Source organism: Symphodus melops, assembly GCF_947650265.1.
Source record: "Symphodus melops genome assembly, chromosome: 20".
NCBI lineage: Eukaryota > Metazoa > Chordata > Actinopteri > Labriformes > Labridae > Symphodus > Symphodus melops.
Window position 1 is genome coordinate 10,963,704 of NC_136710.1, and position 23,947 is coordinate 10,987,650.

General features: G+C 41.4%; 1 protein-coding gene and 1 long non-coding RNA gene across 4 annotated transcripts in view; one reads left to right on the forward strand and one right to left on the reverse strand.

Moving 5' to 3' along the window:
* arap2 (ArfGAP with RhoGAP domain, ankyrin repeat and PH domain 2) overlaps positions 1-23,947 on the forward strand; it is a 140,333-nt gene that overhangs the window by 84,323 nt on the left and 32,063 nt on the right. Inside the window, 3 exon segments of the mRNA XM_079371509.1 lie at positions 11,053-11,197; positions 16,193-16,295; positions 16,780-17,067. Of these exon segments, the coding sequence (XP_079227635.1) occupies positions 11,053-11,197; positions 16,193-16,295; positions 16,780-17,067 (536 nt within the window).
* Positions 1-23,947, reverse strand: part of LOC306841557 — a 182,914-nt gene that overhangs the window by 21,153 nt on the left and 137,814 nt on the right. The window contains exon 6 of one of the 3 annotated variants that reach the window (XR_013781549.1): positions 11,078-11,163. The exons of 1 other annotated variant lie outside the window; for it this stretch is intronic. This is a non-coding gene — a long non-coding RNA (uncharacterized lncRNA). Of the gene's footprint in view, positions 1-11,077; positions 11,164-14,367; positions 14,714-23,947 lie in introns of those variants that run through there. One more of the 3 variants, XR_013781550.1, reaches the window with a different exon arrangement.

Genomic DNA, 23,947 nt, shown 5'->3' on the forward strand with positions numbered 1-23,947 from the left:
ATGACCTCATGAGGGGGAGAAGTTGGTTAAAGTGGCGTCACCAGCCTCGTCCCATCACGTGTTGTGCAGACAAGCAGCATACTTTTAATACACAATAAATGGAGGCTAATTTTCAGATAGTTTTCGGTGGGAGCTGCGGCTGTGGTTAATGTCTCAGTATTTTATACTGCTATGTTGGTTTCATCAACGTATAGCACGCATCCCATTTTTTAGATGAAAAGAGATTACAGTGCAACACTGACATACAGGCGCAGAGCTTATGGCTCACCGCAGAGGAGGCGGGGACTTATAGTCGGCCTTGAACAGTCTATAAACTATATAGCATATGCTGTAGCCTACATCCTATAGTAATAGCCAATGGTAGCTATAGTAGGCCTGTCAGCTGTATGGAGATGCGAGGCGAGACGAGACTGGACGAAGTGAAATGCACATTAAAGGACGAGTTGGTCATTTTCTGAAAACTAGCATGATTTCGAAAGTAGCATTCTCTCCGTGCTCCCTCAAAAGCCACGCCCCTCACTGACATGCACTAGCGCCATTGGTCCAGAAGCGGTTTTCAGCTCATGCTTTGAGTGTGGGCTCATGAATGCATGGGGTAGAGACGCTTGATTGGTTAATAAAACGTGTACCGTGTTTCCAGCTGCTACAGAAGACAGATTTGTTTGGTTTCTTTTTCAGAGCACATGAGTTATTAATTACTGTCAGGACCTAAAGACAATTTTAACCAAAAACCTAAAAATCGTACCTTGAGAAAATTACCTACCCTTCCTTTAATGGATGCTTTTTCAGCAACATGGACAGTTTTATTTAAGCATCACAAGTTCGGTCTGTCCGCATATTCAACAAGTATTTTCTATTAAAGTAAGGCAGACTTAATTAGGCAGGCGGGAAACTAAAGATAGAAGGTAAGTGATTACACTACAGTTTGACATTCAGGGATGTTGGAAGTCCACACAGCCACACAGCCAAACAGACTATAAAATAAAATCACACATAATCAACCAAAGTATGCAAGCAATGAGCTGCCGTCCATACGATAACAAAGCAGACACAGCAGCCATAAACAAAAGGTCAGCTTCTAAGCGTACGCACTAATAATGGTGAAACAACTTACCGATGAAATATTCATCTGACAGTTTGACTGGAAAGTATTTCTGAACTACATGTGACCTGCTGATCTGAGAGCAGCACCCTCACAGACCCTCACATTATTGTTCCTAATAATGGCAATATCCGTCTCTATTCATAGTAAAGGTGAGTTTTTTTCAGAGTCTGGCCTCGTCGTGCACATAGAAAGATTTTAACTTTAACAGCGAGCTGTATGTAGAACAAAATTGATGTGTGTTAGAATGATCTAAAAACAGTTAATTTCGCAGCTGTAGGCAAAAATGCCCCCTAAAAATATCTTGAAAAAAAAAAAAAAAAAGGAAAAGGACTTTTCTTGCTGTTCATTTTCAAAATGTTTTGCCGATGTAAAGGTTGGTTTTTTTCCAGCCACGGTCACATGAACTCCTTTTTCAGGTGACGGTGTCCCTTTTTGTCGCGGTCCATCTCAGACGCTGCTTTTTTTCCTTCCTTTAGCCCTTTTAGACCCTGCACCATAACAGAGATGTCTCCCCTTCAAATAAGTGTGCCTAATATTTCAGCCGATAAACACCTTGTTATTCCATCTATTATGCAGAGACGTACAAGTGCGGCTTTTGTGCTCTCACGGCGCTTTAACGGCGACTGCAGCTGTTGAAAAATTCAAGAAGGGTCTAAAGCTCCCGAAAGTTCTTCAATCAGGAGGAAGCACTTGTCAGGACTTTGCGAGCACTGGTGGGATGAGGTATTTTTGAATGTACCCCTGGATGCCTTTCGCTCCCAGGCTAATGGTTTGATGGTCTATAGATACACCCAAGCAATTAATAATTCATCACTCGTGCTACAGGCTTCATAAAAGCACTCCTCTGCAGCATCTTGAACTTCGACTTCTGTTTTCGGTGTTTCACATAAGTTTTCATACTTCCACAAATTCAGAACACAACTGAAATTAATTTTGGCAAGCTAAGTTTGGCAGTCACAGAGAGAGAGAGAGAGAGAGAGAGAGAGAGAGGTGGGATGTGGGATCATTGTGCCAGCCAAGCATAATAAAATCAAACGTGCTGGTTAGCATTTAGCACACAGAAAAAGTACACCAAGATGCTGCAGGGAACATTGTTTAGAATTAGGGAAACGTGATTCCTCGTCGTTTTATTTGTGCCGAAATCGAGATAAATGTGTTTCTCCTCCAGCAGGGCGGTGCTTTATTAGCTGCTGTTGGCTCCTGCAGTTGATTTGAGCACAAATGAAGTCTCCCCTCTACGACAAGCAGAAGACGTGTCTATTAGCGGCCAGTTTGTTTGAGCCTGTGTGCTTGTGGAAGGGAAAAAAAAAAGAGAGAGAGAGAGAGACAGTAGGCAGTTACTGTGGGAAGGGGTGGAGTGGCAGCAGGGAAATGGGAGTCCTGATTTCTGATTAGTTGGGTCTTTTTGCTCGTCAGCTGCGCTCCGCATTTGCCTGTGACTGTAATTCACGACTGTTAAAGAGACAAAGTGAAGTCACGAGTAGATTTAACGTCAGGACGCGAGTCTGAGTCCATCAAGTCAAGCTTTTAATCATAAACCTAATCCTTTGTTTTTCAATTTAAAAGAGTTGTCAAAGCATTCTAAATAATGGTATGTATTTCTGACTCTACAGATCCATTTTTAATCAGCTTTGGACTATTCTTACTCAAATTACTGTCCCTCTTACTTCCCTAAATGAGTGAGCAGTGCCTTGTCTACGACCAGAAATACATGACAGATAGTGTTTTTTTTTTCTTTTTCTTTATCTTATGCCATATCCGTCCATTCCTCCCCGTAATGAAGTGGGCTGTAATTCTGGCACAGACAGATCGTTCAGATCGCTTCAGTTTCTCGATTTCCATTTCCAGCCCCCTGACAAGCTGTCCAGCAGATGTCTTCATCACAGATATTTTAGTCTGATGGTGAGATAGGCAGTGGATTGGCGGAGGAGGGTGGGAAGATGGGGGAGCGAGGGAGGAAAGAAGCTGATTCAGTGGTAAGGGGCAAGGCCTGCTTTTTTTTTTCCCTCTGGATGTCTGTGCAGTGCCGATAAAAAAAAAAAATAAATAAAAAATAAAGTTTTCGGGGTAAATCTTTTGGACTGCAGAGGAAAATTAAGCTCGAGACAAAATCTGAATCGTTTAAAGCGAATCTGTGATTGTGCTATATTCATTCAGTCAAGAAACAATAAGACTTTAATTGCCTCATTGATGACTAGATTAGCCTCATCAACCTTCTCATCTTGGAGTTGGACCATTTAGTGATTTTTTTTTTTTAATTGTAGTAATGAGATAGGAGTTCGAAAATAAAGCATAAGAAAATAGAAAAAGAGAAAGATTCCACGCTTCACATTTCCTCTGGAAAATGCAATACAGGGAGCACTTTTGACGTCGAGGCTAATTGGCCCAATTTATCCGGTGAAGGCACGTACCACAGTTGGCTTCCGCACGCGTCGTCTCTAGTGGCTGGATACGGACTCCCGCGGCGAAACGGCTGGGCCACGGGGCCATTTCTGTGTTCGTGTGGGGAACATCTGGCAATGGACACAGCTGCTTGATTGTAAATCAAGCACTATTGTTTCTCCCCATAGCGCTTGGTGCTTATGTAGAAAAGCTAGTGGTATCCCACCCGCTAAGGAAATTCTGAACCACAAACAAAGACGGAAGAAGGAAGCTTACAAATTGGTTATGTGCAGGTTTTTGTTGCAGCCGGTTTCCTGGTGGAATATCTTTAAAGGGATCCAAAGGCTTTCACTGGAAGGAAGCTTGGCTTGTGCACAAATTCCAACATAGCAGAAAAAAAAAAAGTTACATTCAGTACAGTGAAACTCAATACGGCTATTCCACATTGGTATTCATCACCGGTACATAGGGTTATATCTTGGGTCATATCTGTACAACTTTCTGCTAGTTCGAGATATTCTACTTTCAGGACTTTGTAAAAATGTCTAATTCATGTCATTTCATGCGTCTTCTGTCTTGTTCTCGGTCCACCAAATCCATATTTATTCCCAATTCACACCAAAAAGAGATAACTCTATCTGAAATTACATTTGTTAAACATTTGTAGTCTCTTTATACTTCTACCCTCTCCTTTAATCCCTGTACCAACCCTTTGTTCCTCAGTATTCTCAGACCTTGTGCGGTCATCTGGCCTTGTACTGGCCATCATGAGGCTGATAGTTGAGCTCATTCATGTGTCCACACCGTGTTGACCGGGGCTCCCATTCAGTTTTCTTCTCGTGGGATTTTTAATGATTTTCTCCTTGAAAGTGAGAGGAAATTAAAAACACGTGTCCCCTTTTTACAGCAAGGATAAAAGATAATGTCAGATATTGTCGTTCAAGGAGACAGGATGTGGAGGCCACATGGGCCAATATATAACTACGAGATCTATTCATATTTCTGAAGCATTAGGACAATTGAGTCTTTTTTTTTTCTTTCATTTTCTATCCTTTGGGATTGTGAATGCCCTTGACTAGAAGTTCCCAACGGTCTTCACTTGTGAACTCTCATATTGTAGCCATGCCTTCTGTGACCCCTCTTCAGTGGATGAATACGACTTGTGATTTTTTTCATGTTGCCTTGTCTTATATGAGCAATTTTAGAGTTGATATCCAATAATTTCTATAAAAAAAAAAAAAGATTTGAATGTAGCTCATCTCGAAATGTCATTCAAATATTTTGTGCTTTCCTATATTAATTTCATCCACTCACAATTTTACTGTACTACCCAAGGTTTCAAAAATAGCTGTTCTGGAGCGATTCTTTACAACCTTTGAACTATCAAACACTTCACCAATGGGCATACCAAAATGTGTACCAACCATGCTTGGAGATCTTGAGACATAATTAAAGCAGAGAGAGGCAGCTTTTTTTTTTTTTTACATTTTGAACACAGAGGCAATTCAAAGCACTCTAAAGATGACTACACAATTTGAAACAAACATCATCATTGAAATAATATAGACTGAAGCTGCAATGCAGTTATAATAAAGGTACATCGAAAGGCACCAGAGAACAACAGTGTGTATAACTAGATTTAAAATGTTGATTGCATTTATGATAAAACAATAGAATATAAGTTACCCTATATGGATCTAACTCGAGGTATTTTTAGCTGACTGCTCTTAAATATATCTAGCGTTTCTGGGTTGACCTGCCAACAGCACTAGAGTTGTGTCTGGGCCATCACCAAAGCCACTACAATGTATCCTTGAGGCACTGTAGATGTCTCTACTCTATAACGGTAAATGGCAAATAGACTTGAGCTTGTTTAGCACTTTTCTAGTCATCTGACTACTCAAAGTGCTTTTACACCACATGTCAAACCTACCCATTCACACACTGATAGCACTAAAGTGGCTATCACACACGCCACCCACGAATCAATGGAAGCAATTCGGGGTCGAGCGTCTGGCCCAAGGACACATCGGGCATGTCGCTCCAGGAGCTGGAGATTGCACCGTCGACTTTCCAGTTAAGACACTACAACTCGTCCAACTGAGCCAAGCAATCCGACTGCCATTGAGATATTTCACTAAACAACAAAACATGCTACCTTACTTCAGGAATTGGAAACAGATTATCAAACTTAGATACCTGCAATCCTCTGGAATTATGAATATCTGTGTAAAGGCTGTGGACATCCCACTGTGATGTCACCCTTGGTTTATGAACCTCCTTTTACCTTTTTAGGTATGGTGGTCAACATATTGGTGTTTTGGAGCCAAAGGTCACCATATTTCAAGGACTGGAAGGATTGCATATCTATGTCTGTATCTTGTTTCATAGATCACTGTTGGCGCAACTTGGCCATAAGAGGTAGCTCTGCCCTGATAGCACAGTCTGTTTAATTGTCTATTTTACTGTAAATGGGGCATTTATTTACCTTTAAACCACTTGTGACACCATAAACTCATCAGGAAAACTTTTACTGGGGTAATAAAAGAGGCTGTGTTCACCTCCAATACTAAGTTGATGATATGTCCAAATCCCATGGTGTTTTTCTAATAGAGGCTGGGTTTTTTATTTTGGACAAATCATCTTGGGATGAGACCTTGCACAGTTGCAGATATAGTTTGTGGGTCAAGATTGAGACTCATTCACCTAAAAAACAATATATATCACTTTGTACATAACCTGAGCTTCCGAGTAACATCTGCAACCAAGGCAACCGTTTCAAAATAATCCATTGCGTTACAGCTTTCAAGCAGCTAATGATAATGATTGACTTTGACTAGTAAATCAAGTGTGTCTCTTAAGAAGCGGACCTTTCAAGCCTTTCAGACAACAGGCCTGAAACTATTCAGTTATTACCCCATTAAAGGAGGGACAGAGAGAGATGGAGAATCGTAGGAAAAATACAGCACAAAACAAACCACTCTGGGGAAAATGATGGACATGACATTTTCTGCCCGAACCTTCGCAATCCATAGACACATTTGCAACGTAAGTGAAGTGCATTACGATCTTTTCCGTCACCAAGACAACAGCAGCTCCTGTCAGACAGATTGGATTGGGTAATGACTTTAAATATCAGAGTAAGTCCCTCTCTCTCCCTCCAACACACACCGCTATATGCACTGCTAGTTTCCGATAGAAATGATGATTCCTCAGCTGCAGGAATTAATTTTTTTCTCTTGAAGCAAAGTGGGGTCAGACGAAGAGTACTTTTTAAATGCCACAGTAAGAAACAAGATATTTTTCAGTTTTAAAGGCGTTTGGGAAAAAAACCTGTCGAAATTGTTTTTTGAGACAAAGAAAGAGCCATACAGAGAGACAGCGCAAGGGTGAATAGAGCAAATCTGACATCCTCCTTTCCTCTCTATGCTTATCACATCCTATTGCTTTTAACAGCCAGTTGTAGACACTTCCTTTTTTATTGGAACTATATCTGTTCCTTCAGAAACATCACACACAGTTGGCAGAGGAATGCACAATTAGCATATTCATGAGATGAATACAGTGAAAACTTTGGAGTTGCAAGCGACAGAGGGTGGGGGGTGTTTGTTGGTTAGCAGGGGGCTGTTTGTGTGTGTGTGTGTGTGTGTGTGTGTGTTGCGGGATGAAAAGCAGATGGCACGGTGACTTTGAAAATCCAAAATTAGGTATGTTTTCATGAACTTCATGCTCATTGGCTATGTAAATCGCAGAGTCAGACAATCATGAAAGACAATGTTGTGTGTTTTCCTGCCTTTTCCAGTGAGAGCTCGTTTGTTGATTGAAATCTGCTACACAGTTGGAGTGTCTAAACTCTTTTCATTCTATGTCTGCGTGTCATCACATGTTGAGTACAATATGCTATAGAGTTAAGTTTTCCCTAAGGGAGAGTCTCGAACTTATGTTATCTGATTGAAATCAAGTTGAAAACTTAGTTTTTGATTTGGAAATGTCACTCATCTTATTGTGGCATAATGAAAGTATTTTGCATAATAGACTGTATTCACAAGGCTCAAATTGTGTTGGAATTTTCTACTGATTTGACTGATTTAAACTACATATCATAACTACATACATCGACCACTTCTATTATAATTATAGTTATCAACAAAATGACTGAATGCTAACATTACCGTTTGATTGTGAGAGTTATATAATACAATGATTAATATCTTTGTCGCTAATGACTTTCTAGAAATTGTTAGATTACTTACAATACTGTACATTAGACCTGCATGATTGGATAAAAGCACACAGCTCAGGAACGGTTATGTTAGCTGGAAGTGGTTGAATGCTAACATTACTGGTTGTAGAGTTGAGAAAAAGAAAACTGTAAAATTGAGCTAATATTAGATGCCATAGACTGTATATAAATTTGGGCATCATCTCTGAGATGTCAGTCATTCGTTTTCTGAAGTGGACTTTGAAGCCTATAGGTGAAGGACACTATTTTGAAAATATTGTCACAAACTAATCTTGAAGTAACCGAGTTAACAAACAAAGAACTCAAGCCTTAAACGTACAGGATGTAAAATCCTCCGTGACGGGGCTCCCAAACAAAACAATGACAAATGATGACGTCGAGGCTTGCAGTGTATCATGTGTTGAAAATATACGAACATGCGGAACCAACCTGAGAAGACAATATGTACTGAAGATGTACAATTTACGTTTTTCAGCACATCAGCTCAAACAGCGACAGAAAGGCAGCTTTTTGTAGCAGCTAGCGCTAGCTTATGCAGCAGTCTTTGACCTAACATACAGTGTTTCCTTGACAACGATCAACATTTCATGTCTATCATGGCGGCTCATCGTGGCAACTGCCTGCAAGACACGTCCCGTTACAACTATAAAATTAAGGAATTCTCTCGCTTTGATAAATTTTGAAAATTTTTGAGGTAATGCAAGTCCTCATTTAAAACATGTGTATGACATGGGTTTAGAGCTACATACTGTACCTTTAGGCCTTCTGACAAACGGCTAACAGGCACACCCCTCAGATCAGCCAAACCCATGATTATTAATAACCCTTAGCCTTCATAAAATCAAATAAATAACTTTAAGGAAAAGCACTGTATTGTGTGTGCTAATAAAGAAATGAGCTATTTAGATAAGATACGCTTTTTGACCAAGGCTCTAAATATGTTTGTCTTTGCTGTTAAAACATACTTTTGAATGCATGTGTAAAATCCAGCACTTATGCAGCCAGTCTCAAGTGGACAGTTGAGGAACTGCAGGCTTTTGCCCTCCTGAATTGCCTCGAAGACCAAACCGTACTGGCGCCTGTGACTGGCATTGCCACGGTTCGCTCTCTGTTTTGTAGATTATTGATGATTATTGTTTCACTATATGTGATCTTTGCAGCCCAGATGACAAATGGAAGTGTCCTGGCTTTACTAACCTATGATCGGGACTCTTTATTTCGTATCAAAGAGTCATTGGAGGACATGTTTCATACCTGGGACCGTTACAAACAGGCATTTCCGCCTCCGTTTGAAATCGATCCCGTCTCACCTGACTACTTGGTGCTGTATCGGGTGCCGGGTAGGACCCGCAGGAGATCCAGAAAAAGGGGCTCTCGGTCCGGTATCCAAGTGAAGCGAGGGCGTGCTGCGGCTGCCGGGGGCTCCGTCGGTTCCTGCGCCGGATTCCTCTCCTCGACGTGTGCGTCAGCGTGTCCTCGCTGCCGCCTGCCCGCACTTCAACAACTGTCCTGGACCCTTCACAGTGCTGGAGCCATGGTCAGGGGTTTTCATCGCCATCGCCTACTTCCGTGTTTATGCCGGCTTTTCTAGCGTGGACCAGCTGGAGCTCACGTGACCGCTGGATGTGCCTTCGTCCAGTCCCGCTCCGCAACACGGACACTACCTCCGAGACGTCAATCCACGTCGGCCTATTGGATGCTTGTTCAATGTGACTCCGACACTTTCAAGAGTCAACTGGGGACGTTTTTATTTGTCCAGGCTTTTGGTTGGTCTCTTTTAGGGCTGCTATGGTCTCTGTACTGTCTGTTTGTTGCTTGTGATGTTTTAAACCCTGTTTGTGAAGCACTTTGTGGCCCCTGCCTGTGAAAAGTGCTATATAAATAAATTTTACTTACTTTTACTTACTTTACTTACTTAATTTTTTAACGCAATGGTTGGCACCTGATAAATGCTAACATTACTGCTGCTTGATGGTAAGTAGTAAGCCATAAAATATATTGTAGCTATAGAAAATGGCTTGATTTAGCTCAAGGTCTTCACATTGAATTCAAATTCTGGTTAATCTAGAAGTGATGTAACGATGACTACAACATTTGTCAGACTGCGTTTCTAATTAAAATTCTTCACTTGACCATCCCACCTGAAACATGACTTTGAGGAAAATGGCTGCCTCCAATGCTTCTTTTGTAGAATTGTGCATGAAGGTCACAGTCTACAAGTTGCTCTTAGCCAGTGATTTCACTTATCTCTTTGTTGTTGTTTTTCCATTATCTCTGAATATTTTCTTGAAGAATGTTAGCTTAGAATCCCGATCTTTAGGTGGTAGTTAACTGCCCACTTTAGAAGAAGACGAGTAGAGTTCTATGACACCAAAGCTTTCATACATACATCCATGTACGAAGCTAAACGCACATGTCTTATCTCCCAGTGATTTCTTGGTATTGCTGTCTCATCTTGTAGAGAGTCATTAGCTGTGTTAAACTGCTGCTAATTGTTCACAGGCCAATCACTTACAATGCAGGCTTCAATGAATTTAATGTTTGTAACTTTACAAACTATGGTGAATTAGTTTAATGTTATTGGTATGCAAATGAATGGCTCTATAGAAATAATCAAATAATGGCATCTGACATTTGATGGGTTTAGATGCATAGGAATGGAGCTATAAGCCTTTTGTTAGCATCTGAGGGTAAATGGACTGGAGCTTACACTTTTGTAGTCTTCTGATTACTCAAATCACTTTCACACCACAGCTCACACCTACCCATTCAAACTTTGTTAATTTAGTTCACCATTGGGCTGCGTTTACTGATTAATGCATACTACTTTATTACTGATATTACTTTGTCAAGTTGCTCTTATCAGAACACGTTCCCTTTTTTGCAGTACTTACACATACACATACACAAATGTGTTAGTTGCTTCCTAGTTTGGTCCATTTCTTTCCTCCTTTTGATTGTATAGATATGTATAGAAATGGAACCTCCCTTAAGGCTGTATTCACAGCTTGTAGCCACATGGGGCTTTCTACAGTTACACATTTGCCTTGCTTAATCTGGATTGAAATAAAGACAGGAAGATTCAAACTTTAAAGGGTTGTGGATATTTTTTTTTTTATTATTTAAGTTTAAGGTTTTAGCAGAAATTAACATGACAGTGTGAGTAACATTTTCAGAAAACTGTTTTTTTATCACTTTTAAATGCACTGAAAATGACTAGGTGTTAGATTAGGAGATTAGTTGTAGTAATTGGAACACAATGTGTAACGTCTTTGGTTTATAGATGGATCTTAACGCATCTGTGATTGTGTATCTATTTCAGACATGACGCGTCGTTGGTGCACATTGGAGGGCGGCTTCCTGAGTTACTATGAGACCGAGCGAAGCCCGACGGCCATCGGCAGGGTGGACGTCACTGATGTGGTCAGCTTGGCTGTCAGCAACACAGAGACAATGACTGGAGCTGGGTATGAACACACACTTACACACGCAATGTCACTGCTCTCCAGTGGAAAGTTAACATTTTCTAAATCTTTTGAACACTTTGAGGAGAGTCAGGAAACTTTTTGTAGTTTTTGCTTACAGCTGTTCTTTGTTGAAAAAACTAACTCCCAATTAGACTTACTGTGTTCATAATCTTCTTAATATTAAAATGCCCCAATATTTATATTGTAAATGCTGTGTGTGGTATGTAAGTGGTAACTTACATATTGATTAAAGATTATATGGCCCTCATTAACCCTCAACATTAACATTTACTCACAACACACACCCCTTACTCAGGTTACCGTACACATTTACAATCAAACCCATTCTTCATTTGCATCTCACCTATAAACCATAATTTATGATCACTCAGCCTCTTTTCAGGGTACACATGCCGTAAACATTCAAAAAGCTTTATAAATGATTTATTTCCCTTCATTTGCCTGTATTACAATTTACAGCATTAGTTCTGTGCAGAGCCATCTTACGGAAACACACGTGTAAACACAGGCATCTGCGTAGTCTCTCTCCCTCTACACATGTCTCATTAGCATAATCTTAGCTTGAGCATTATTCAATTTAACAGGACCCATCAGGGCTTTATGGGTGCTATATTTCCTGTTTACTCTGGAGGAGATGCAGGCGAGCGGCGTAGCTTTAACTGCCCTCCCTCCATCACCTCCCTCAGCCCCTTTCTCACATGATTAGGATTCAAAGTTGCTCTGACAACAAACTTTTCTGTATTTTCTTCTGGAAAGAAAGAGGAAACAGATGTCTCAATCCTTTCTTGCTCACCCTTTTAGCGCTCCCATTTGGGCGCACTTGTATGTGTGTTCAAGTCTGAAAGCGTGACTGTATGCGTGTGTGCGCTGGTTACCAAACAACAAGTCTGATAATGGCGTATGATTAAAGCATAAGCCAGGCCCTTAATGACAGCAGCAGATGTTATGAAGAGGGAACAATACTTTTATTTGGAAAGGTTATTTATACAGCCATTAGAAACACATCTGGCTGACTAAAACTCTAACCTTTTTAATGATGTGGACACGTATAAAAAGTCATGACAGGTTGCATTGATAATAATAAAGAGTGAACAGACTCCCCAAACCAAAAGTGACACGCGCCAGTTTTTTAGATTAGCACATACATCCCAGTTACAGGTCACGGCTTTGCCTCCGGAAAAGACTATTATTTCTCTGTCGCTAACACTCGTAATGACTGCACGTTTCACTAGATTAAACTCCCTCCCTCTCACTTTCTGCAACTTCCAGCGTTTCCCAGCATGCCTGCGTGCGCCGACCAAGCTGGGACGCCTCACCTCTTTGACTGTCTGCTGCTCATGAATATTAACATATGCAGATGACACCCTTCTATCCGCAGCCTATCGCCGCGCTACAGGAGGCCGTAGGTGTCGCTTCCATTAAGCACGGCATTTTTGGTAATTTCAGCGTGGAAGAGGACACCGTGAATTATAGCCCGGCACCCGACACATGTGTCTGCTCAAGTAGTATGGATATTACAAACCCCGCTCTGAAAGAATTAAAGCAAAAAAGGAGTATGTTGGCTGGTGATAAGTCGCCGTTTTCTGGGGACTTTTTTTTTGACTCATCTGTCTGTTTCGACAAGAACATTTCTAAGTCAGTTCTGACCTTCAAGTCCAACTTAAAACCTCGGAAAGAAACCTTCCTGCTCCTTTCCTGTTTGTAACTTTTTTTCGTTGCTTGCTTCTGCACCACTTTTTCACCACCTCTTTTCACACGTTTTTCTTCCTTACAGACGCACACGCCGTAAAAATAGAGTTTATAAAGTCTTTTAGAAGGGTTTAGTTGCCAACTTTACAAGCGCGATGGGTTATATATGTGTGTGTGTGTGTGTGTGTGTGTGTGAGGAATGGGGAATTAAGTCTTTCTCAGAGCACACAAAAGCCTTAAGGAGAAAATAAAAGGCTACAGAAATACGTATAGATAACTCTTTGCATGTTGAAAGTGCAGGGAAATCCTGTGCAGCAGGCTCCGCAGCACGGAAGAAGCGCTTGTAAGCTCCGTCAAACTCCATCAAAAACAGAGCGTAGTTTCTACTACTGCATTCAGCATATACGCTTGCCTTTTGTGATTATATCCAAAACGAACAGCCTGTATCAATGTTTAACGAATTCCAGATTCATGAAAGTGGCCCGCATGCGATCTTGATATAAAATGACGACCTTGCCGATATTAGCAATGTTAGCACGACACTGTTGGAACTGTCTTTTTAAAGGTCACATACACTTAGCCATGTTGTTTAAACACACTACTGTTTCTCTAGCCTGTTTACATACTCTCCAATCATGGGAAAAGTCCATCATCTGCAGTTTTTCCTTGCTCCACTTTTCTGAAAATTTGTGCTCAAACAAGCCTTTCAGAGATGTTGACATTGTGACATCACAAAGGGCAGTAACCCCTCCTCCAGGTGGGTGACATTTCCTCAACTAGTTGTTAGTTCTGCCTTCTTCTCACCATAAACCATAAGGCATGGTGAGAGAAAGCAAGAGCTACCCAAGCATTTTCAGATAGGGGCGTGGTCAGACACAACTCATTTACATTTAAAGCTACAGGAACAGAAACAGCATGTTCTGAGCAGGGCTGAAATAGAGAGGTTTATAGGCATGATCAAATAACTTCACAGACATGTTTCAGGGAGCGTATTAAAACGTGGTTTTAAAGGAGAATAACATGTGACCTTTAAATGAACTTAAATAGCCATGTCATAACCTTTTTGGAACAGCCATATCCTTAAATGTCATGTGAAGCTTTAGACAAATCATGTCAACACTTCAAAATTTCAGATCAAAACAGCAGTTAACCGTGTGCAGAAGTGTATGACAAACACTTCAGAAGAGCAAGTATTGCTGCCGATGGAACGGAAGAATCCAAGAATCCATACAGCGCTTTTCTAAGTTAATTCTTCGAACGAGTCAATGTACCTCCCTTTAGTCAGTCTATATTCTGCTTTTTCTCTCTGATTGAACTTCATTTTAGTTGTACATATAAATTGTAGTCAGGCTGCAGCATTGTGTGTGTGTGTGTGTGTGTGTGTGTGTGTGGGGGGGGGGGGTCCCTTTGTCTTTAGGTTGGTGTTTGCTACTTGTGATGTTTTTTCAAACGACAAACTGAAGAAACAGCAGTGTCACATATGAGACAAACTATTTAATATTAGAGACACATTCAGAAATAAAGAATTTGTCTCTTTTATCTTAAGTTCTTCTGTTATTTCAACACCGCGGATTCTTTCTTGCTTTCTCTCTTCCTCAATCTCTCTCTCTCTCCCTCCCTAGCCTCTCCTTCCCTCTGGGACTCCCATAATGCAGCGCTCATCTCTTCTACCTCTCTCCACTCTCTCTATCCTTTCTCCTCGAGACCATTTGCCCGGGAACATCACCGCACTTCCTCTGCCACTTTCTTTCCTCCTTCACTCGCCCTCCCTTTGGGACCTCCTCTAACAAGCATCTGTACACCTGCCTGCAAGAGAAGCAAGAGAAGAAAAGGGGGGGGGGGGGGGGTCAAAGGAGGGCACACAAACACCCATGTCTCGCCTGTTCCCCTAACACGCGTTCGAGGAGAGCGTGAGTCGCCTAAAACCCCCCTCCCCCCCTTGACACATCACCTTAAACACCCATCGGTGTAGCATTTAGAGGCTCCCTTGCTGGAATTGGCAGCGTGTTTTAACCATTAAAAAGTGATACTCTAACCTCTGTACCTCTACTGAGCAAGAGAGACACAGTAACAGAGAGAGAGAGAGCGCAGGAGGGAAGAGAGATGACGAAGGGGAGAGAGAGAGCAACAAAGATTAATAGCTGCCTCTTTGCTTCCGACAGCAGAGGTTTTGCCTTCCAGTGTGTGTGAGTATGAGTGAATGCATGCAGTATTATATATATATGTGGATGTGGTGAGTATCATCACATCTACCCAGGAGACTAAACGTTCCTCACTTACTGACACACATCGTATAAAAGACACACACATGACCGTTTCAAGTCTCAACCAAGTGCAATAATCGCAATAACAATCATTGCCTTTTTTATAGCCTTTTTTTGTAAAAATTTTTCTGCTTCTTCCATGCATATTTTTTGTATATTTTTTTTTTTCCAACGGAATAGTGTTCTATTATTTATTCTATCTTATTTTTTATATTGTTACTTTTTGTTACCTGCTACATTTTGATTTTATTGTATATGCTGCTGGAACCTAAATTTCCTTGAGGGAGTCATCCCAAAAGGATCAATAGAGTTCAGTCTAAGTCTAAGTCACTATGTGAATATCTAAACTACAACTCAACGAAGCTGCCGTACAGTTCTGTTTCAGAGTGACCACAGCATGTTGGGTCCATGTTTTCTTCGACATTTTTCTTTGTCGGTTGTCAGTCCAACACTGAAGCAAAGGCAGTTTGCTTTGTTGCTTAAAGTCAGATCACTTGCTTTCAAACCTCTACAGCGCTAAATTAACTTCTATCACGCTGCTACCCAGAAGTCCTGCAACACCCAGGTTGAGAGGGTTCATCGATAAGCCCCGCCCACCAGGAGCCAGCACACAAAAAAAAAAAAGGAGTGACGCTTTCATACAACGACTTCACTCGTCGATGTTTTGAACGTTGCCAGAAAGTATCAAGTTAAATCCTTTGCATTTTCCAACTTTCTTTTTTGTCACTAAATTAGAAAGTTCAACCAACACCTTGGTAACAGATTTCATCTTTCACGGCCTGTTTAATTCTGTGTGGGTTTATAAACTAAACATTAGCTGAAAACTGATGAAGCTGGTCAAAGCTCAGCTATTCAGTGCTGCGGTCTTGCTGAAGTGTGTTTTGAACGGTAGGTGTGAAAATGTCCTCAAATAACGGCGTTTCTACGCCTGATTCCTGCAGGCATTGAAGTCTGCATGTATGCACGTGTCGGCCATTTTTGTTCCCGTATCTCTAATACCGAGCCCGTGTGTCTCTGGCAGCGCCGTGTTTTCCGTGGAGCTGTACCTGCAGACGGAGCGGTCGCTGACTGTGGGAGCGGAGACACAGGAAACACGACGCGACTGGGTCCAGGCGCTAACGAAGGTAACACACCTCAAGTTGTTTCCGTTGCTTCTTTTACGACTTAGCGTTTGGGCTTCAAAGTTTCAACGTCACCACTGTGGCCTCCGTGAAGCCCCCATGTTGCTCCTTTTGGGTGGTCTTACTACGTCTTCCTCAACCTGCCAACAGGATCCTGTAACAAAATAAATGTCCCCTCTTCTCCTCTTTTGTCTGCTTTAATCCCAGCACCCTCTCTTTCCTAGCTGGTAGGAGGTATGGCTGTATTACTCCATATGCCTCTCCATCTGTAACATAGACCTTCCACACCTCCATGTTTCAATTTGAATCGCAGAACAATGGCCAGACGGAGCCTCGCGGGAGGGAGGAATATGTTCTTGGAAAAAGGCTTCTTCATCCTCACACGAAGGAGGAGGAAGCAGTCACCTGTTGTGTTGTATGGTTGAAAATAAAAAATAAAAGGTTTCACACTGTTAAATGTTAAAGGGAAATCCTGTGTTAATCGCAGTGTTTCGTCCCGTGTAAAGTCGAGGGACTGGTGCAGAGGGAAAGCGAGCTGATTGGCAGGCTGCAGTACAAAGAGGGCCACGACCTGTACCACTGGAGGACGGGCTGGTTTATGCTGGAAGGCTCGACGCTGCACTTCAGCGCGGGAGATGAGGACGGAGAGGAGGAAGTCCTTCAACTCAAACAGCTGCAGGAGCTCAGTAAGCACACTGCTTTCTTCGTTTCTCTCCTCTCTCACTCTTTTCCTCACTGCCCTCTTCAACCAGACCATCTGCTCGCTGGGTTCAATTAGTGGCATGTTCCATGTCAAATGAAAAGGTGTGAATGTGCTAAGTTCTTAGCGTCCTCCGTTTTTTAATGTTCTACTGTATTTCTCTTCTCTAAAAGGTCAGCACTGTCAATAAAGTTACTAAAGAGGCAGTTGTGCACATTAGGTGGTTAAAGTTCACCAAAGTTAAAAACTCTGAAGGAGCAAATTTGCTATATTCTTCGGAAAAAAAATCTCTCTACAAGGCCCTGTTTTTTTTTGTCTTACACAAGCAGAACAGAAACCCTTTTGTGTAACCTGCTGCTAATTTTTCATTGTGTTGATCACACGCGCACGCTGACTCTCCTGTCAGCCTCTTGAAAGAAGTTAAAAATGCTCCTCTTTAGCTGTTTGCGTCATTTCTTTCTGCGGTGACATTTTGTGACAGCAGCTATTCTCGGCTGCTTGACACGAGGTTCCGATTCTAAGTCTGTCTTTCTGTAAAGTGCAGCCAGATTCCTCGTCGCTGTTCTCTCCCTTCAGGGACTGATTGTCTTTGTGGTGGCAGCGAACGGTACATGAGCCATCAGAAACTCTGACGGGAAAAGATTTTATCCAAGTTTTTCGGGCTGATCAACTTTTATAAACACTTCTGGTGAAACATGCTAGCTTAGCAAGAACAAAGGTGCAATGAAGCAGCTAGCAGAGCGCTAATTTATCGACTGACATAAAACATGGAGGAAGTTTAGGTGTTGCCACTCTATGGTTTGTGGAGAGAGAGACACATTGTTTTTAAGTTGCAAATGCTTTATGTGACAGACTCAGTATTTCAAATGTGGGGACGCTGCACATGTTGGACACACATTAGCACATAGCGCTAATGAGAACTTTTAGCCTCCCGGCACACTCATCAGTCAACCCTTAGCCATGGCCCTAATTGTCCACATTTATGCCTACCCTGTAGCCAGGACATTCTCAACCTGTACAGTTTGTTAAGCAATGCAGACATCAGCTGTTGAGACACTTTTTTTTTTTTTTTTTTTTTTAAACCAGGCTGCAAACATGTTTTACTGTTTTAAAAAATGCTCCCATGGGGAAGGGTGTTGGACAAAGTGATTAATAACACGCTGTGGAAACAGCCTGTTTTTTTTTTGTTTTCATTCTCTGCAGCAAATATGCTGCTTCCACATGTACAGGATAAAATCAGAAACGAGGTTTCACTCTGTGCAAAAGGGGGAAATCGCAGAAAATTCACACAAATTCAAAGTTCCAGTGTAGGAGTAGAAAAAAAGAACAACTGAAATATAGGAATTAAAAAAATTATTGAACATTACAACATGACTTAAAAATAGGATGGAATATGTTTTTAATGGGCCACTCTGATGTGTCAGGGCCCCTAGAAGTCTTTCACCCTTATGGACAGCCATGGTCACTCACGGCTCATTTAAACTAATTTGGAAAATTGTCCCGCTGGGCATTTTAAAAGAACTCAGTGATAAGTTTACTGCAATCTTTAACTTTTTACATGTCTTTCTTTCCATTGGATCAACTGTATAATGTCCACAAAAAAACCTAATTATCCATCACACCTTCCCACCACTTGCGTTTATGACTACTTAAAAATGTCAGTGGACGCCTGCAATGCGCCAGCATCGGGAGACGTTTCTTGTTTTCACACCATTACACTTGACTGTTGGATCGGCGCTTTAACTGGCCATGCTTCGTCTCCAGTTATAAAATCCTCCATTAAGGGGACGGGAGGAAAGTGAGAAGATGTCACAGAAGATGTTCTGTTAAAATGAGGGCAGGTAGGTCAGTGTTATATAATGCATCATCAAGCCAGGAGACATTTCCCTGAGCTGTTCTGACACAAAATCGGGAAGAAAAAGTCTTGTTTTGCTTTGAGCCTCATAATAATCAAAAATATTCACAGCATGATGGTGTCATGGTGGCATTCGTTCCACTGCCCACAAACATGAGTTTCGCCAACATCTCTACTTAACTGGCAAACAGGAGTTACATAAAGGACAGTCTGTTCACACGTACTCTGGCAGATTGATCGATTTCAGCGGTGTGATGTGCGAACAGAAGGAGCGGAGAATCAGCGGATCTTTTTTCCTTAATCCATTTTACTTTCCCAACGTGGATCAAATCGCGCAGAGGGCCGCCCCGTCCCTTCTTCTTGGGCGGGGTAAAGAACCCCGCTCATATTTTTCCCCCACCTTCCCACTCTCCCAAAACCATATTTGTCACAGTCGGGGAGCCGCTAGCGCCAGAAGGGACTATTTTTATGTCAGGGGATGGAAGGTTCAGTAGCATTGAAGTGGATTCCTTTAGGAATCACAGTCTATGACATGGGATTAACTGCTATTCTCTCTGCAGCGACACAAAACGCATGAAAGGGGCCACAATGCAACAATGACAGCTTTAATAAATACCCTTTTTTTTTCCAATCAAAATCACAACATGGATCTAACGCACAGCTATGCATCAGGGCTTCAAAGCAAAGGCTGATGCAGTCCGCCCCTGGATGTTATGTCTGGAGGCTGTAAGTGTGTTGTAATAGTTTGAATACTTTAGAGCAGGTGTATGCAACTGGCGGCCCATCGGCCAACTCCGGCCTGCAGATGACACATCTGACCGGCCCATGGATCAGTTCTATTTACAAAAAAAAAACCAACTTATGAATGACTGTCACTGTTGCCACAGTAAAGTAAAAAAAAAAAAAAAAAAAAAAAAACAGCACTCCCGTTTAATAGAACATCTTTGGTCCTGTGTTTGCAGCTTATCACAAGCTTGTGTTGTTGGTGGGGGAAAAGCAGCTTTCACACAGTGAAGCCTGCTGTGGTGCGCTTGCCTTTCTGGCCCCCCGGCTCCTTAACTTTCTGAAAATGGGGCCCCCTGAACAATATAGTTGAATAGGCCAGCTTTAGATGAGCAAACAAAAGGCTCTACTCAAATGTCCTCATAAGGATGAAGACACGCATTGTTTGAATGGCACACCTGATTTACAGTAAGAGTTTAAATTGCATCTCTTTCTTTCTTTTTTTTTTTTCCTTGTTGGTGGGGGGAAGGTGGAGGAGCCCACTATTTTTAGAGTCCTTGAGTGCATACAAGAACAGAAGAAAGCGTGGAGGTTCCCGGTTCATTAGGTTCCATGTTCTCCCTCTGCTTGCGTGCGTTCTCTCCGGGTACTCCGGCTTCCTCCCACAGTCCAAAGGCACGCTTTTTAGGTTAATTTGTGACTCTAAATTGCCCTGAGGTGTGAATTTCTGAGTGGCTATATTCTGTATTTCAGCTCTGTGATTGACTGGCGACCAATCCAGGGTGAAACCCCGCCTCTCATCCAATGACAGCTTGGATCGGCTCCAGACCACCCCGCCACCCTGCTTCCCTACACGGGACAAAGCCTTTTTAGACAGTGGACTGATGGATGGAGAGTTGTATTAATTTTAAGGGTTTTCCACCAGTTTTCCCTTTATTGTTTTTGAAAAACAGGTCAGCCAGCTGAAGGTCCTAATCTTATGGAAGCAGGACAATTTTGTCTATGAGATAAATCCTTTTATCCTTAGTATGTTTGACGCTAAGGAATCACTGATAAGGTGATAAGCTTTCACTCAAACTTTCAGTACACATGCCGACACAGCCATTGCAACTTTTCCATGAGTGTATTTACATGGACTTAAGTATCCAGGTTATGAGCCGTATCCCGGTTGTGATCATATTCGGGATTTAACATCTACATGCTCACAGGGAAACCTGGTTATTTATATTCCTGTATATAATAATAGTATCCGGGTTTCTGATTACTGCATCTTATTTGCGCAGGCGCACATGATTTTTTTTTTTCACTAAAAAAAACGCGGACACTTAGAAATATAAAAGACATGAAAACACTGTGGCGTATACATTATAATTTACCCCTTTATGAATCCAAAATAAACTTAAAGTCCCAAACAAATATAATACGATGAATGAAAAGAGCAATCCAACAAAGGTAGACGATCGATCACTGATATATCAGAATAAAGAAAGAAGGCATCTCACCAGGATGCGTGCCGGATTGGGCCGGATTTATTTTGCCCGTGTGCTCTATATTATAGCCTACCTTCACTTATATTTTTTGTTTTATGAGCGAAACATAAACGTTATTGCTCTCTACAGAATAAAACGCTCTCGTTGGCGCCGTCATGTTTGTTTTGCGTGTATGTCACGAGGCGGAGTCTGCGCCTGAGCAGCTGTTGGCAGCTGTCAGAAACCCGGGGGAAGGTGCATGCATGCCACAGTGTCCCGTTTTCTTTCGGAGTTCTCCAGTAAGCAAAAAACGGGATACTCAAGCCCATTTAAACGCACTCCATGTTTGCTGTACATTTCCCCCGTAGAAGTTTCCAGAGTCCACATTATGGTTGCTTTTCCTGAAACATAACTGTTTGGGTGTGAATTTGGGTCATTTTTCTTCTTTTCACATTTCCCAAGTGGAATCCAGGGAAGCGTCGGTTTTGAATGTCCACTCAGGGGGCAAAATCGGAGAAACGGCTCACATCTGAGAAACCATTTGACATTTTGTTAGATCTATTCATTTCGAATAATCAGTTCAAGGGAAGTGGCTTTTTACTCTGGCTTTCTATACCAGGAGTGCGAGTAGTGGTGTTTCTAACATTCTGACTCTCTTTGAAAGGCTCCACATGCCACAAATTGAGGACATAATTCAAATTGAAGTTGTGTGTTTTTGAATTATAGCTACTTGTGATTTCCAATTTCAATTTTTTTTTTCTGGAGCTATTTCAAAAATGATTCAGTTTGTGACAACACTATTATAAGAAACATTTCATTTCCCTAATGCTCAAATATTTTTGGAGCTTTTTCATGTAGTCAGAATATTTTTGTGTCGATTTTAAAGTCCTAATAATCTACAAATGATACATGGATAAATAACATTTACAAGGAAACAAGCAACAGAGAAGAAAGAATCACTATCCCCAAAGAAGCAGAGTGCATCACCTACGAAAAAGGCTTCCCGGGGGCTCAGCTGTGTTCTTCAGAGAGGATTGATCTTTTTGTGATTTCTCGTGTCAAGTTGTCTCCTGCACAAATAACCAGAACCAAAGTCAAATGAATATAAAATGACAGATACAGTGGGATAATCATTAACCTGTCACAGTGCACAAATCAGCCTTCCCTCCCCCGAACTCTGTGAAATGAACGCCTTTCAAACAAGATAAGCACATTAGCATTAAACTCAATCTGTGACACTTCTCACTGGATTTCTCTTAAGGCAGTGACTAAAATACAGAGGGGAAGTTAAAACCTGCCGTCATGCTCAATCATACGAAATGTAAAAGAGGAAACGGCGCGGTCAGTTAAAGGAAGGTAGTCACTTTTACACAATGAGAGAACACAGAGGTTTGTGATTAATTTTATGATTATGGAAATCGGTGGTTAATTTGTAAATCCTGAGGTTCCCGGAGCACAGAGGGAGGGGCAGGAGGAGGCAATAAAGCCAGGGAATGCATCATAAAGATGCGCAGAGCCTCAGGCACGGCGGAGCAATCACAGTAATCGCTCAAAATCAACTGGAGAGAAGAGCGTGGACTCACGGCGTGCATCCGTCTGCCTCACTCTGTCCCTATGAGTGACACGTCTGTTTTCAGTAGAGAGAAGTTGCGACTGTACATGATGGCGTTACACTTCTGCGTTCTCCATTTTGCACTTCATCAGTTTTTTTTAACACACTACAGACTATTCTAAAGTGTTGCTCACACACTCACCTACTTCTGTTTCATGTCTCTCAACACTACACAGCAGCACAGCAGAGAATAACAAAAAAAAATTGTTTTTGTCAATACAACCCCCAAAACAACCATCAGGACAGTTGACATTAAATATTACATTACAATTATAAAGATTGTGATCATTATTGTACAAATGAGGTGCTGCATCTACTTAAATAGGTTCCAGTTCTGTACAAATGTTATTATGTACCAAGGTTATCGTGCAAAATCCGTAAAAAGAAACTCGCAATGCAAGCGCATGTGCAGCAGTACAAAACCCCTTCTTCAGATGAAACAAAAACAATTAAAATCTGGTACAGGACGACAAGTACAAATTATGGAGAGAAAAAAGGGCAGCAGACTCGCTTCCTTATCATACAAACAAATTAAGTAATAAAAAAGTATCCAACTGCGCTGTAAGATGGATAAAAGAGGACTGCTCTGTGTTTGTTCAAATAATGATGACAAGTGTTGTGTGTTTACCTGATAACACAGTTAATAAACCTCTCTCAAGTCAATATCAGACTCTGAAGTTCTCCGCTTTCTTCCCTTGTTGTTTGGATCACAATGAAGAGCTGTGCCCTTGAAAGTCTGCCAAAACAAATAAAAAAAGCTAATTATTTGTTAAGAGAGACTTTTGGGGATTAATTGTTTTCGCTGTTTAGCTCAGCTCACAAAGGCAAAGCTCTTCTTAGCCAAAATAAGATCGATTGTTGCATGTTACATTCATGCCAATCTTCCTTTTGGTGCCAACAATGAAATTAAAATCCTGTTGCTGCAGATAATCAATGTTTTAACAGAGGAATGGACACAGGGATTCTGGTGGTCGATAGATGGAATAGAGAGAGAGATTAATTGGGATGTGATGACTGTAATCATTTATTCATCATATAGACTTTAATTAAATGCTTGTCTAATTTTGGGATTAAAAATAACATTTACATCTATTTTACTTGAAGTTGAAAGTGAGATGACAGAATCAATTCTACCATGTCTGTGTTGTAATTGTGAGCCTACTGCCAATCCCTTAACATATCTTTAGACATTTTCGAAATTACCCAAAGAATATTAGCTAGCTAACAGCCAGTTTGCTAACTACGCAAGAAGTATCAACTGCTAACAAGCGTGTTTTGCTTCTTTTTCAAACAACG